The sequence below is a fragment of the Ascidia mentula genome, chromosome 5 (genome assembly GCF_947561715.1).
Source record: "Ascidia mentula chromosome 5, kaAscMent1.1, whole genome shotgun sequence".
NCBI lineage: Eukaryota > Metazoa > Chordata > Ascidiacea > Phlebobranchia > Ascidiidae > Ascidia > Ascidia mentula.
Window position 1 is genome coordinate 11,474,139 of NC_138570.1, and position 13,473 is coordinate 11,487,611.

At 38.1% G+C, this 13,473-nt stretch overlaps 2 protein-coding genes across 2 annotated transcripts; one reads left to right on the top strand and one right to left on the bottom strand.

The window, feature by feature from the left end:
• Window positions 1-2,399: 2,399 nt before the first annotated feature.
• On the top strand, window positions 2,400-8,741 carry LOC145903991 (neurocalcin-delta-like). Its single transcript, XM_082992192.1, has 5 exons — window positions 2,400-2,567; window positions 5,551-5,674; window positions 5,793-5,938; window positions 7,867-7,972; window positions 8,028-8,741. Exons 1-5 carry the CDS (start codon window positions 2,460-2,462, stop codon window positions 8,135-8,137), a joined length of 594 nt encoding a protein of 197 aa, XP_082848318.1. The 5' UTR covers window positions 2,400-2,459; the 3' UTR covers window positions 8,138-8,741.
• Window positions 8,742-12,274: 3,533 nt separating this feature from the next.
• On the bottom strand, window positions 12,275-13,189 carry LOC145902916 (uncharacterized). Its single transcript, XM_082991005.1, has 2 exons — window positions 12,791-13,189; window positions 12,275-12,682 (listed from the first exon to the last, which is right to left on the bottom strand). Exons 1-2 carry the CDS (start codon window positions 13,187-13,189, stop codon window positions 12,275-12,277), a joined length of 807 nt encoding a protein of 268 aa, XP_082847131.1.
• Between the last annotated feature and the right edge of the window lie 284 nt (window positions 13,190-13,473).

Here is a 13,473-nt window from a genome sequence, read left to right on the forward strand (position 1 = left end):
AATATAATAATGTTCCGGGCCGTAGAATTTTTTTAAAAATTGGTGTAGAATAGACTTGGAACATGTAGTTCACATTACCATAGCGTTTTTTGAACACCTATAAAGCATATCGCAACGAAATGGGTTTGACTGCGGTCACGCTTTGTGAATCCCAGCATTCGCGTATTTATGGCGCTGCATACAAGTGCCAATTTAATAAGGTTCCGGGCCATACAATTTTGTAAAAATTGGTGTAGAATAGTCTTAGAACATGTAGATCACATTACCATAGCGTTTTTTGAACACCTATGAAGTATATAACAACGAAATGGGTTTGACTGCGGTCACACTGTGTGAATCCCAGCATGCATGCGCATTGTTCGTCAAAGGGTATAGACAGCGAGCATTTGCGTATTTATGGCGCTGAATACAAGTGCCAATTTGATAATGTTCGGGCCATAGAATTTTTTAAAAATTCATGTAGATTAGGCTTGGAACATGTAGATCACATAGCGTTTTTTGAACAATTATAAAGTATATCGCAACGAATTGAACTTGTCCTAGATAAGTTTTTCTGAACTTTTGCTGAGAAACTTGAACTTTGCGATGTCTTCTATATTGTCAGACAGACGACTAGATGGAAATCAAATTTGAGACCCTTCAACAAAAACAATGGAAGCGATGAATCGATTGAACAATTGCTACCTTCGATATGGCAAGGATTATTTTTCTTTCCGCAGACTTTTATCGAATAACCTGTAACTTGACTGATCATAAAGTAAATTGCAGTCCAGACAGCAGACATGATAAAACTTAAAGGGTCGTAAATTGAAACAATGGAACAAGAAACCGATTGAACAATTGTACCCTACGAAGTGGCAAAATTTATTTTACTTCCCGCAGGGTCCGAAACGTTACAACTTGATTAATCATAAAGTAAATTGGTAGACTGGAGTAAAGACGTGAATTTAAATGATTCGTTCGACGAAATTTCGACTCTTGTATATGGCAAGTTGCCTGTTGGTAACAATGATACAAACCACTTTTGCCAAAGTTTGTGTTAAACCTGACCCCATATGCGAAATACATGATTCCATGGTTAATGAAATTGGAATAGATGTTAAGACCCAGGAACATTTTGCACATAACGAGGATGTGAGTATTGACGGACTGAAAGGTATTTCGTTGGCATACGAGCTACCGGTGTAAAAATTAAGCACTTGTGTGTTGTTCCATATGCTCTTGGCTACATTTGAGAGGAGTTTAAAAAAATTCCACGTTTCGGGACATTTTCAAATATGTTGTCAAAGTTGTCACATTGAATGCGCACTTGTTTAGGTTGATCGTACGCTGCATATCACATGGCGCCTTGTCGGACTGAAAGTTATTTCGTTGGCATACGAGCTACCAGTGTAAAATTAAGCACTAACATGTTGTTCCATGTGCTCTTGGCTACATTTGAGGGGAGTTTAAAAAACATTCCTCGGTTCGGAACATTTTCAAATTTGTTGTCAAACTTGTCACTATATTTGTGCTATTCTTCACAGTTCATAGGTGTTCAAAAATTGAAATTATAGAAATATAGGTGTTTTTTAAAAATATTGCTGACTTTGTTGATTGAAATGTTTGTTTTTTATTTCTCATTTTTTGTTTTTGTCACGAATTGATGCTTGAATTGTGTGAACGCAATCGTCTGAAGTCGTGTTCACTGATGCGTGAAATAATTTCAGTTTTAGCCAATTTACATTTCGCCGAAATGACGGTGGTGTAAAGTTTGTTGACACAAAGTGTTGCACAAAGGGTGACACTAAAAGCAGAAAAACGGAAAAGCGGGAAAAGCAGGAAATCAACACTAAAACTTGAAAAGCGGGAAAAGGGAAATTTTGTGCATTTCCAAAAGAGGAAAATGCAGAATTAAAAAAAAACGGGAAAAGCGTGAAATTTTCCAACCTGTCTAAATATTGAAATGTCGAAATACAGAAAGACGGGAAATGTTTGTTTGCTTGTGTTTTATACCGTTGTAACTTGTACAAATCATGCCAAGGCGACCTTTATTGCCTTGGCATGATTTGTACAAGTTAAAACGGCATAAAACACAAACAAAGAAACATTTCCCGTCTTTCCTGTTTTTCTGTATTTCGACAAAAACGATGAAAAGCGCAATAAAGGTCGCCTTAGCATGATTGTACAAGGTAAAACGGCATAATACACAAACAAAGAAACATTTCCCGTCTTTCCTATTTTTCTGTATTTCGACATCTCAATATTAAGACAGGTTGAAAAATTTCACGCTTTTCCCGTTTTTCTTTGAATTCTGCATTTTCCACCAGAAATGCACAAAAATTCCCTTTTCCCGCTTTTCCTGCTTTTAGTGTTGATTTCCTGCTTTTCCCACTTTTCCGTTTTTCTGCTTTTAGTGTTACCCTTGCACAACGCTATTTTGTTGCTATTTTTAGGCTTAAAAGCTCTTTTTTGAAATAATGGGTAAGCAAAATAGTAAACTTAAACCAGAGGATATTAGGGATTTAAGAGCGGCTACAGAGTTTAATGAGCATGAACTTCAAGAATGGTACAAAGGCTTTATAAAAGTAAGAATGTGTTTTTAATTTTCTTTTCATTTTGATAACATGTAGGCTACAATCTAATTTATTGAATGCGCTGGTTACACATGACCTCATTAGCGTTTTTCGACTGTGTTTTTAGGCTGTATATTCTTTTTTTTAACTATACAAAGGAAAATATGAATTCAATTCATAGTTCCAACCTTGTATTATGAATAACCTCTGATGTCAATGCTGCAGACGAAATGTTATGTTTTGCTGAAGTAAAAATAAATGTTCGAAGTGCCAAAAACAAAGCTTTGTTTAGGCAAAGAATATGGGCACCTGACTCCTAATCCTTGTGGTTTTATCAGCACCCATACCATTTTATGTTTCATGATTATTGTTGAAGTGCATAGTAATTATGTGTAGAAAATAAAAATGATTGGATTTAATAAGTGTTATGGGTTATATTTTAAATAGAGCTACAGATAGTATATACTTGACTGTTGTGTGTGCTTTTGCATGTTGATCGTGAGCCAGATTGGAAAGTTTGTTTTTTGCGCGGAGGATTTTGTTTCGGCGATCGTTAATTGCACGGACGATCGCAACGTTTTTTCGTATGTTAATGCATTAGCTCATTAATATTGCGCGGATTGTAGGCAAATTTTCGCAAAAGTATATCTTCCACGCACGACATTTTTTCCAGTCTGGATCGTGAGGAAATAAAAGCATGTGGAACAAAGGACAGTTAAATTTATCTGTCATAATTTTATGTTAGTACTTGCTGCTATATTGGAAAAAATAATTGTATACAAATAATAAGCTTGATATGTGTTGCAGGACAAGATTGGTATACTGTATGTGTGTTTAGGCAGTCAGGCAATAAGTTTTGTCATTGCAAGGCTGTTACTAGTTTAATATATCATTGTATTATACTTACCTATACTGGGAGAAAAATGTTTTTCAGGTAAACCAAATCAAAAATTTATGTATTGACTGTAATGGTACCAAAACAACTACATTATTGACAATATTTTGAAGATGGCACATACTTTATGTTCATAGCTATAAAATCAGGTTGCAATCTTAATCCAAGCAAAAACAATTGTTGGGTGGCATTGACTTTGTAATGTCTTGTATGCTACGCTAAGAAGAACTGTATTGGTTATTTATTTGTGTTGTGTTTATCTGTCATACCTTTAAAGACCACTCCGTGAAAATATTACTTGCATTAAACTGATCCTTAATTTTGAAAAGACTAGTTTTCATATTTTCAGGGGTCGGCTGTATTATAATGTCATCGCAAAACTGTCTCTGAATTTCAATGCATGACTTTAACGATGAACACACAAGATCCAAACTGGTACATTGCGGACCAGTTGGCATATCATATTGTGAAGCTGATGTTGCAACAAAACAAATTAAACTACTTAAGCATGAACTTATCTGAAACTATACATACGGTAATCGATCGACAGCCCGCCTGGACTAGGCGCCTATGGAATATTCACATGTCGTTTTTACTATTAGTAACAATGCCTCATTCACCCCCCAAAAAAACAACACTTTGAAACCAACACTTCAATGCTGTATCGGCATTTTGTCGTGGATTCCTGTTTAGTATACAAACACATACGCATTATGCAAATGACAGCCAGGCAAATACTATTGTGCCAACAGTTGCAGATCATGGGATAGACTTCCACATCATCCTTCAGTGTGGCACAGTATGCTAGATGAAGCCAATAACACACTAATGCTTTTTCCACTGATCCAGCAAGTGTCAAAGTGTAGCAGATAAATACAGCATGAACAAATATATAATGTGTAAGTCGTACATAAGCTGAACCAGTTGGAGTCTTTGCAAGGACAATACCATGCAACAGTTACTGGCAGCTGAATATACGTGCAACTTATATTTGTATCTGTTTGTATTTAAAACATCCTCAAATTATGGCCAATTGTTTGTGGGTCTTTGGCCCACTGGATGGAACAATTGCTTTAACAGGATTCACAGTTATTTCTTACTTGGGTGGCGTGAATACATTCACAACCAAGAACATTTTTGTGTTTGCCCATGATCCATCAAATTCTTCCAAGAGAGGACACATATTGGAATTGGATTGGCTAAATTGTGAGCCCAAAACCAAGCGTACATGACCAAAATAAGCGACATCTAAAGCCAAATTGCGAAAAAACAAAAACTTATACCCCGTTCAATTTTTTGGTTGTGTGTTTTTGCTGTGAAGTAGAGCTATTAGTTTATTTTAGGCTGTTCTTCAACCACCATTATTCAAAGCAGTGAGTTATGTAATATATATAACAATTAACTTTTGTTCACAAAAGACAAGATTTTGAGCTGTTTATGTATAACATATACATTTAAGTTGAAAAAACAAGCCCCAATGTTGCAAAACAATGCAAGAGTCTCTGTATGTTAATGGGCATTAGGCAATAATTCAGATTCCATTGGGTATCATTAGCTATCTGGGCATCAAAAAGTATTTCTGTAATCTCCAAGCCACATTCTTTGCAGACACTCTTTTCTGACATTTTTTCAGTCAATTAATGAGAAATGAAACAAAAATGGGTATCTAATGGTCATAAATTGTATTGGCTCTAAGTTTTAAAGTATATTTCATGAAATTATTAAAATTTAGTAGGCAAAACGATGATTAAAATAAATAAATAATCTATAAAATGCATTACCATGAAAGTGGCTTGTTCTTAAAACAGTTTGTTTACTTACTTACTTTAACATTATGTGAAACAAACGAATGAATAGTTTTTTTTTTAATGCAAAGAAAATGTTGCAACTGCGAAGTGAAATCAAAATTTTTATTTTGCATTAATAATTCAATGAAACCATTCCCAAATAAATTGTTTCATGCACCTAAAGTTTACCATCCTCGAGGTGCAGAAATGTCACTAAAATAACAAAAAAAATATCTAATAATTTAGCTGTCACAAATTTAACTACTATTACTATATTGTTTATTTTTTTGGCAGTCTTTTTGTGTAATTTTAGGACTGCCCATCTGGAAACCTTACAATGGGGGAGTTCCAAAAGATTTATGCAAACTTCTTCCCACAAGGAGATGCTTCAAAATTTGCTGCACATGTATTTAGAACATTTGATGCTAATGGGGATGGTAGGTTTTCTAAAAATATCCCTTTGTTTCCAAGTGATTTTGTACTTCCATTGTTTTAAAAATTCCTCTTGAGTTTTGATGTTCAGTTTTTTAATACGAAAAAACATTTGCATTCCAGATACCATAGACTTTCGGGAATTTATAGTTGCTCTCAGTGTTACATCACGTGGCAATTTAGAAGATAAACTGAAATGGGCTTTTTCAATGTATGACTGTGATGGCAATGGAACAATATCAAGGGATGAAATGCTTGAAATTGTAAGGGTATGTGCTCCAATAAAGTTCAAATGTTTTTTCAATTTTTTTCTGATATCCTTTTTATTTGGCCCAGAGTCCGGCAACCTTTCGCATATAAAGAGGTTTTTGCAGTAACCCAAAACATACTCAGAATTGCAAAACTAGTTCAAGTCAAAAAAATTTGTAAGACCCACAAAACAAAAACTGTAAGGCCCACGAAAACAAAAAAGCATCAGCATAGGTTTTATACTGAAAACTGAAAATAGGCTTTGACCACCAGGTATCATAATGAATTATGAATCTGACGCTCTTCTGGTGGAGAACAACAAATATACACCTTTTGTTTAAAAAAGATTGTATTTTCTGACGTTTCGCCTGTACGACTAGGCTTCTTCAGAGAATAAAACAAACACAGTAGCGAAGCGAACCCACAGGGCAAAGAAATTGAGCGACGAAAAACAAAAGGGCGTAACAGCTAAAACACAGCGGGACATAATTCAATGGACAACATCGATCATGGGTCAAACGGCCAAACATGGGAAACAAAAGTCACGAATTGTTACGGGCGAAAGTACTTTTCCATCAATCCGATTTAAAACATTCGGTAGCGAATTAATATAATAATTTTCCACAACCAACCGTTTTGCCAAAATTGTTTCTTGTTTTAATACTTTTGCTCCCTTCCAATTGATACGGTGGTCGGTGTTAAGCATGTGGGCACATAGGGCAGATTTATTGGGTTCCATATTGCGTATGGCTGCCTTGTGTTCTTTAATACGGGACGTTAAATTGCGCTTAGTCTGTGTTACAATCAAGACAAGGGATTAAGTTTGTTGTTCTCCACCAGAAGAGCGTCAGATTCATAATTCATAGGTTTTATAGTTGCAGGAATGTGTGGCTATATTGTGCCTCAAAATGAAAAATTATGATGTCACATTGGTAAGTTCAAAATCATTCACTGAATGGATATGGCAGGTTAAATCATTCTATAGCCTAATAGGCGGCTAGTGATGAACAGATGAAATTGATGCATAAAAAATGAGAAATTTAGACACTTCTGTCAAATTGTAAAGATGGCTTTATCGCAGTTGCAGCAGAAAAAAGAATTAGTACCTAGGTTTAATCCAACACCTCAAATTTTGTGCAAATAGAATCACATCTAACAATGCCTATTTGGTGGTCTTGCCAGTCAAATAACCAAGTAAGTTTATGACAAGGAGCTTGGCAGCACTTTTGCTTTTGGAATATGCGTCATCATAGTGTATATTTAACTCAATCCACACTAGATAAACTAATGTTTGCAGAACTATTAGGCCAAAGAATTTGTTTATTCTTTATAAGTTCTGTATATTACCCACCTTCTTTTGGCAATGCTTCCATTTTCTACATTGTGTTTTGAACGACTTGACAATGTATTAAAACTGAATGGTAAAAATACAAAGAGGTGTGTCAAACATAAAAACCGATCTATTAAAATGGTGTATAAAACTTACAGAGCCTTGAAAGTGCAAGACTTACACTTTGTGGTGACTGTTAAAATCGTATGTTGGCACTCAACTGTTATCTTAGTCTTTGTGTATACATACATAATTTGGCACACAAAGTGTTAATTAAGACCAGGCAAAATGATCAATTTGTTGTTGTAACTAGACAATATCTTTCCAACTATTTCACAACACATTTTAGTTTCAAGCAATCTGCACCGAACACCTATATTTTTCTGGAGTAAAAGTGAATGTCAGTGCAAAAAGCATAGTTTCATCATAGTGAATCGAGTTGTAGGTTTTAGTTTTCCTAAAACCTACAAATAGAAACAAAAATTCTGATTGGGCAAAGTGGGTACCTTGACCAAGGCTCTCATCTTAAATACTGCTCACACCAACAACCAAAGACATTATTTAACCATTTATTTTACATGATTTTATTGTTTTATTCCAACTTCCACATATGTGTAGGCCATCTACAAAATGGTCGGGGCAGTCATGAAAATGCCAGAAGATGAATCTACCCCAGAAAAACGAACAGACAAAATTTTTCGACAGATGGACAAAAATCTTGATGGTAACATATTTTTTGAGTTACAATAAATTAATATACGTGTAAATGCAAATTTTAGGTCACATTTCTTTGGATGAATTTGTAGAAGGTGCAAAAAATGATCCTTCAATTGTTCGCCTTTTGCAATGCACTCCAGGTAGTGGAGGACTGGGTATGTCAGGACAATAATAATTGCAGATAACTTTGCTCGGAAAGAAGTTAAAATATCTGGTGCCTAAAAATAAATTTGAAAACACATGTCACATCATGCAACAAAGCTGCATACTTGATATGATGTATATATGAACTTTTACAATTTTAGACCTAAAAAACTGATTTTAACTAACATGTGATAGCAAAGATGTTTTATTATTGATTTTCTCATGTAACTTTTTGACAATCACAATTGCATTCACCCATTGACTACGTACATGTAAATTTCTCATAAGAATGAAAAAATCATGTGTTTATGTAGAGTATCGTGGCCATCGGTAACACTCTTGGCAGATTGGCCAGGTACTGTAGAACTAAAACTTGTTTATTTCTATTTTTCAAAGTTTGTGTAGGCTTACATTCGGACTGACTAAAGTAGTAACAATGTTACTCACACATGATGGGTGTGGAAACAGCCCTGAAAACTTTCATTCGATTGCTATGAATTATACAATGTTTGTCATTAGCCAATACTTTTGGGAGACCATGTGACTTGTACACCACTTTCAATGACCGCTACCGCTGCGACTTCTGTTTCTTTTTTTTCCATCTTCATACAATATAAAGCAGTTTGATTTGACATTTTAGTTTTTTGAAAAAACGCATAGGACTTGTTTTTAAGCCTTTTCCGCACATTCGTTATACTTCATGAGCGAAAATATTGCACTTACAGAAAACGTCCACCTTTTCATACAAACATTGTGTGGTTATTATGATATTCAATGGGATGAAGAAGCAAACAAATTAAATATGAAGTATGTGGGCCGTAAGTTAAAAACTAAAGACTATGTCATAACAAAGCAATCAGTAACCCATGGGGGTCATTTTTACGGTTAAATGGGCATATGTACATGTGCCGTTGCTATGGTGAGATGTTAATCAAATGGTTACTTGGTGCTGCGTGTCCTTGAAAAGTACGTCAAAATGCAGCATGAAATTTAGACTACATTTACAGAAAATTGTAACGTTAAACTGCGCAAAATAATTTGAAGTTTTAGGAAAGATCCATCTCCTCTCTACACATTGTGGTCAAAATTGTTGCTATACAACGCGCGTTCAAACTTTTGTTAACTGGAGATTTTTTTTTTGTCAACTAACATCCCTCTGGTCTATACAAGTGCTTTTTGGTCCCTATGGGGGCATTTGTTTGGACATTATTTGATGAAAAAACAACACCATATGATTGGATTTTACAGAAAAGTGAATAGTCACAAAGAACGTTATGTCAATTCTAAAGCTCTTCTGGCCAAAGAAACTATATATTTGATCGACGTTTCGGTCGCCATCGACCTTCATCGGGACAACGGTAAATTCAAGAAAGGGCTAAAAAACAAAAATAGAGGGCGAAAAAAAGATAAAACGAAGGAAAGGTGTGCGTTAGTCGTAAAAATGCGAATCACCGTACAACCACACATCTCCAGTTTCACGTAAGAGCTACTGATGGTTTGCCATTATCTCGGTGCTGACTAGTTGCTGGTGGACAGGGTGAAAAAGGGTCCAAAATTTACATTATGTGCTGTATTCGCTACATGTTGCGACAACGCTGTACCCGTACATATCGATACGGTGCGATTGATCCAGTTTTTTTTCATTCTGTGATCACATTGGCCTTTAAAAAGTTTGGATTTGGGTAAAAATGTTTTGCGCTGATGCAACATGTTTGGTCTTGATTAATAATCACATGCCCCACGCTTTTGAGGTGCAGAGAGGGGTAAAGGTTTCGAAAAACAGCTGCCCCGTTGAAATAAAAACGTCTTTTTGCATGAAAACACAAAACAAATATGGCCGGATACCATACATGTTGCTGAAAGTTGTTATAGCATGACATTTTTTAAATAATAAAAGCAATAAAATTATTAAAGCAGCATCTCCTTTTACTACATACTGGGTGGTTTTTTGTTTAGATTCGGTGGAAGGTACCAAATCGGTTTATAACAATTTATCATGGTGCAATAGACAATAAGTAAAGATAAAAGGAAAACCATGAGCCTTTGATGCTGTAACGTACTTTTTCAACGGATCGGCGGTGTTACACGATACACAGCAGTTTTGGTCTTTAGCCCAAATGTGTTAAAAACGTGTCCCAAATTCTCCTAGGTAGTGGCCAAGCCCGCAGAACACAGACACTTGATATTCAATACAACGGAAATGACCGACACAACACCAACGCGCCAGAACAGGAACGGTTTCTATGAACAAAAAAGAAACACAATTGTGTGTACGGTTTGCAGACATTTTAGTATACACTCACCAAACTGTTTTGCGACCGATCTATAAGCAGGCATAGGCTGCCCGTTGCGAAATCACATTCACAAGCTGCATCAATCAAATGCCGGCAAAACTTCCAAATGTCACACAGTTATCAGACGTAAACACTAGCCACGCCTAATTCAAATAGAATCCTTATTGTTAAAATGCACGACAAAGAACTGGCGACACAAGAACAAGCAAACATAACCACGCGGTCTGCACGCGCACAGCTACCACGCAGCCTTTGTTACGAGTGTTGCGCCAAACATAAAAAATCACAACAATAACGAAAAGAACTAATAAATTTTGGTTTGGGAATCCCAAAAATTGGGAAACCAATTTTACAGCGAACAAAGATTCACAACTTAGTCTCATCCTCCTGCGCGGTGGGGATCACGACGCAGAGTTTAGTGATGGGTCTCCTAAGGGAACCGCCGGCTGTCTTTAGTTCAACGCTCCTCACCACCTGATGGTGTTTATCATGGAATAGTTCGGTAACTCTTCCGAGAGGCCATCGACATCGTGGAGCAGAATCATCGACGTGTAGCACAACATCACATTTGGAAAAATTACTTCTCCGGGTGTGTCATTTTTGTCTGGAGATGATTGTCCGGGGGTACTCCCTCTGCCATCGTTGCCAAAACTCATCGGCAACATGTTGAACCAGGCGGTATCGGCGTCTGGCGTAGCAATCGCTCGGGTAGGTCATCGTCGGCGGCAATCCCACCGATGGGTTAATTCTTAATAGGTGGTTTGGCGTCAAGGGCATGTCTTCACCAACTTCCAGGGAGACTTCAGTTAGAGGTTGTGAATTTATGATGTTCTCCACTTCCGACAGCAACGTGTGTAGGGCGTCATCGTCTAGTTTTGCCTCAGGATAAATCGCCATCATAATTCTTCGGACGGTTCCAATAATCCGTTCGCACACTCGACCCGTGTGACTTGCTCCTGGTGGGTTGAACGACCACTTCACCTTCCGCTGGTGCAAGTAGTCGCAGATCTAATTTTGGTTCAATTTTTCCACGTCTTCCTTCATAACGCGGTTAGCACCGACGAAATTGGTTCTGTTATCCGAGTAAATGGACCACGTCGAGCATGAAATCGCCTCACGACGTTCAAAAAGGCGTCTGTAGTTAGGTCGCCAGCAACTTCTAGATGAAGAGCACGTGTCGTCATACACGTAAACATACATCCATACCTTTTTATGTCGCATCTGCGTTGTCTGACCAGCAAAGGTTCGAAGTAGTCCACATCGACGTGTGAGAATGGTGGTTCGTCAACCTGCAATCTGGACAGAGGCAGGTCAGCCATCAGCTATGCTGACTCAATGTGTAGTTGATACTAGCATGTCCCGCACCTTGGGCGTGAAGTTCTTGGGCAATTAATTCCGTTAGGCGACAACCATTGGGCAGAATCGCCGGAAGCCTTGTTTCGTAGCCCAACCTCGCGTTGTCGAGTCTGCCGCCAACACGAAGTATGTCGTCCTTCAATATAGGGTCGAGCCTGTAGAGCGCAGATTTTGGCAGCGGTTTACCCGTGGGTAGAGATGCAAGCCAATCAGCGAAGTGCTGACGCTGCACAAACTTGACGAATTCTGTCTCATCAATTTTTAATTCATCGACGGATATACGAGTGTGACACGGTCACCTCTTTCTTTTTCGCTTTACAGGACAAGTAGCGTTTAAACCTGAGCAACCATGCAGTTGCCAACTTCAAACGATACAGTGACTAAAAATAGCCAATCAAACGATCAGTACCTTTTTCTTCAAGCGTTGTGAGGAAAACATCCGCCTTGATTCTTTCCAAGGCAAGGCTTTTGTATGTCTCAGCTGTAGTTGGTTTCTTGGTGAAACGATTTGGCCACTAGTCGGGTGTCTTTCGTAGGAACTCAGGTCCGGTTAACCACATTCCACTGCACAGTGCATTGGCAGTAACACCTCGAGACGCTGCATCAGCCCGGTTCTCGTCGGTTGGTACGTGCATCCAATCATGGACACATGAGCGATTAAAAATCTGTGTAATTCGATTTCGCGAAAATATAGAAAAGTTCTTGCTGTCGGCGTGTAAACTCTGCTGCACGATGGATGAGTCTGTCCAAAACAGACAAGGACAGTCTTCTAAATCAATTTCCTCCTTCACTGTTCGAGACATTTTCACTGCATCCAAAGCAGCCTCCAGTTCCAGTCGTGGTATGGTTTGCCTTCCTGAACCGAAAAGCAGTGATTTGCCCATCACCAGCGAGCACGTAACGTTCGAGCGGTAATCTACTGACTTTAGGTAACAAGTACAACCTCGTGCTTCTCACGAAGCGTCAGCAAAAACATGTAACTGTACTTTGGACGCATTGTTGGTCATTCGATAAAAACGAGGTATTCTTACCTCACAAAGGCTTTCTCGCCATTTTCGCCACCTGGCTTGATCCGTGGTCAGCACAACATCGTCCCATGCAATCTTCTGTTGACACACGTCCCTGTAGATCAATCTGGCTTCTAAGACCACGGGTGCAACGAGTCCAAGGGGGTCAAACAAGGAGTTTGTCACAGAGTTGCGTAATCGGTCTGTCCGGCAGGACGACATTAAATCCAAACTCGTCCTCCAGCAGATTCCCAGAACACGTTCCTGTACCTCTCCGCCAAGCGGAATGTTCTGGATTGATTTGGACCTTATTCCGTTAGGAACAGAGGTCATCACAGCGTCACTCGATGACAACCATTTTGTCAGCCTGAAACCTCCCATGGACAATAAACTTCTTAAATTTTCCACCATTTTAATTCCCATTGCTTCTGTGGGGATTGATAATAAACAATCGTCCACATAAAAGTTTTTTTCTCACAACCTCGGCGACACGAGGATCAAAAAACTTCCAAAATTCACGTGCAGTTTCACGTAGGCAGAATGTGGCGTAGCTTGGGGACGACTTCTCGCCAAAAAAATGAACACTCATTCGGTGCGGCACAGGGTCCTTCAGTGTGTCGCTTCCTGGCCACCACAGGAATCTGAAGGCGTCACGATTCTGCTGCGTGACGCGTACTTGATGGAACATGGCTTCTATGTCCGCAACC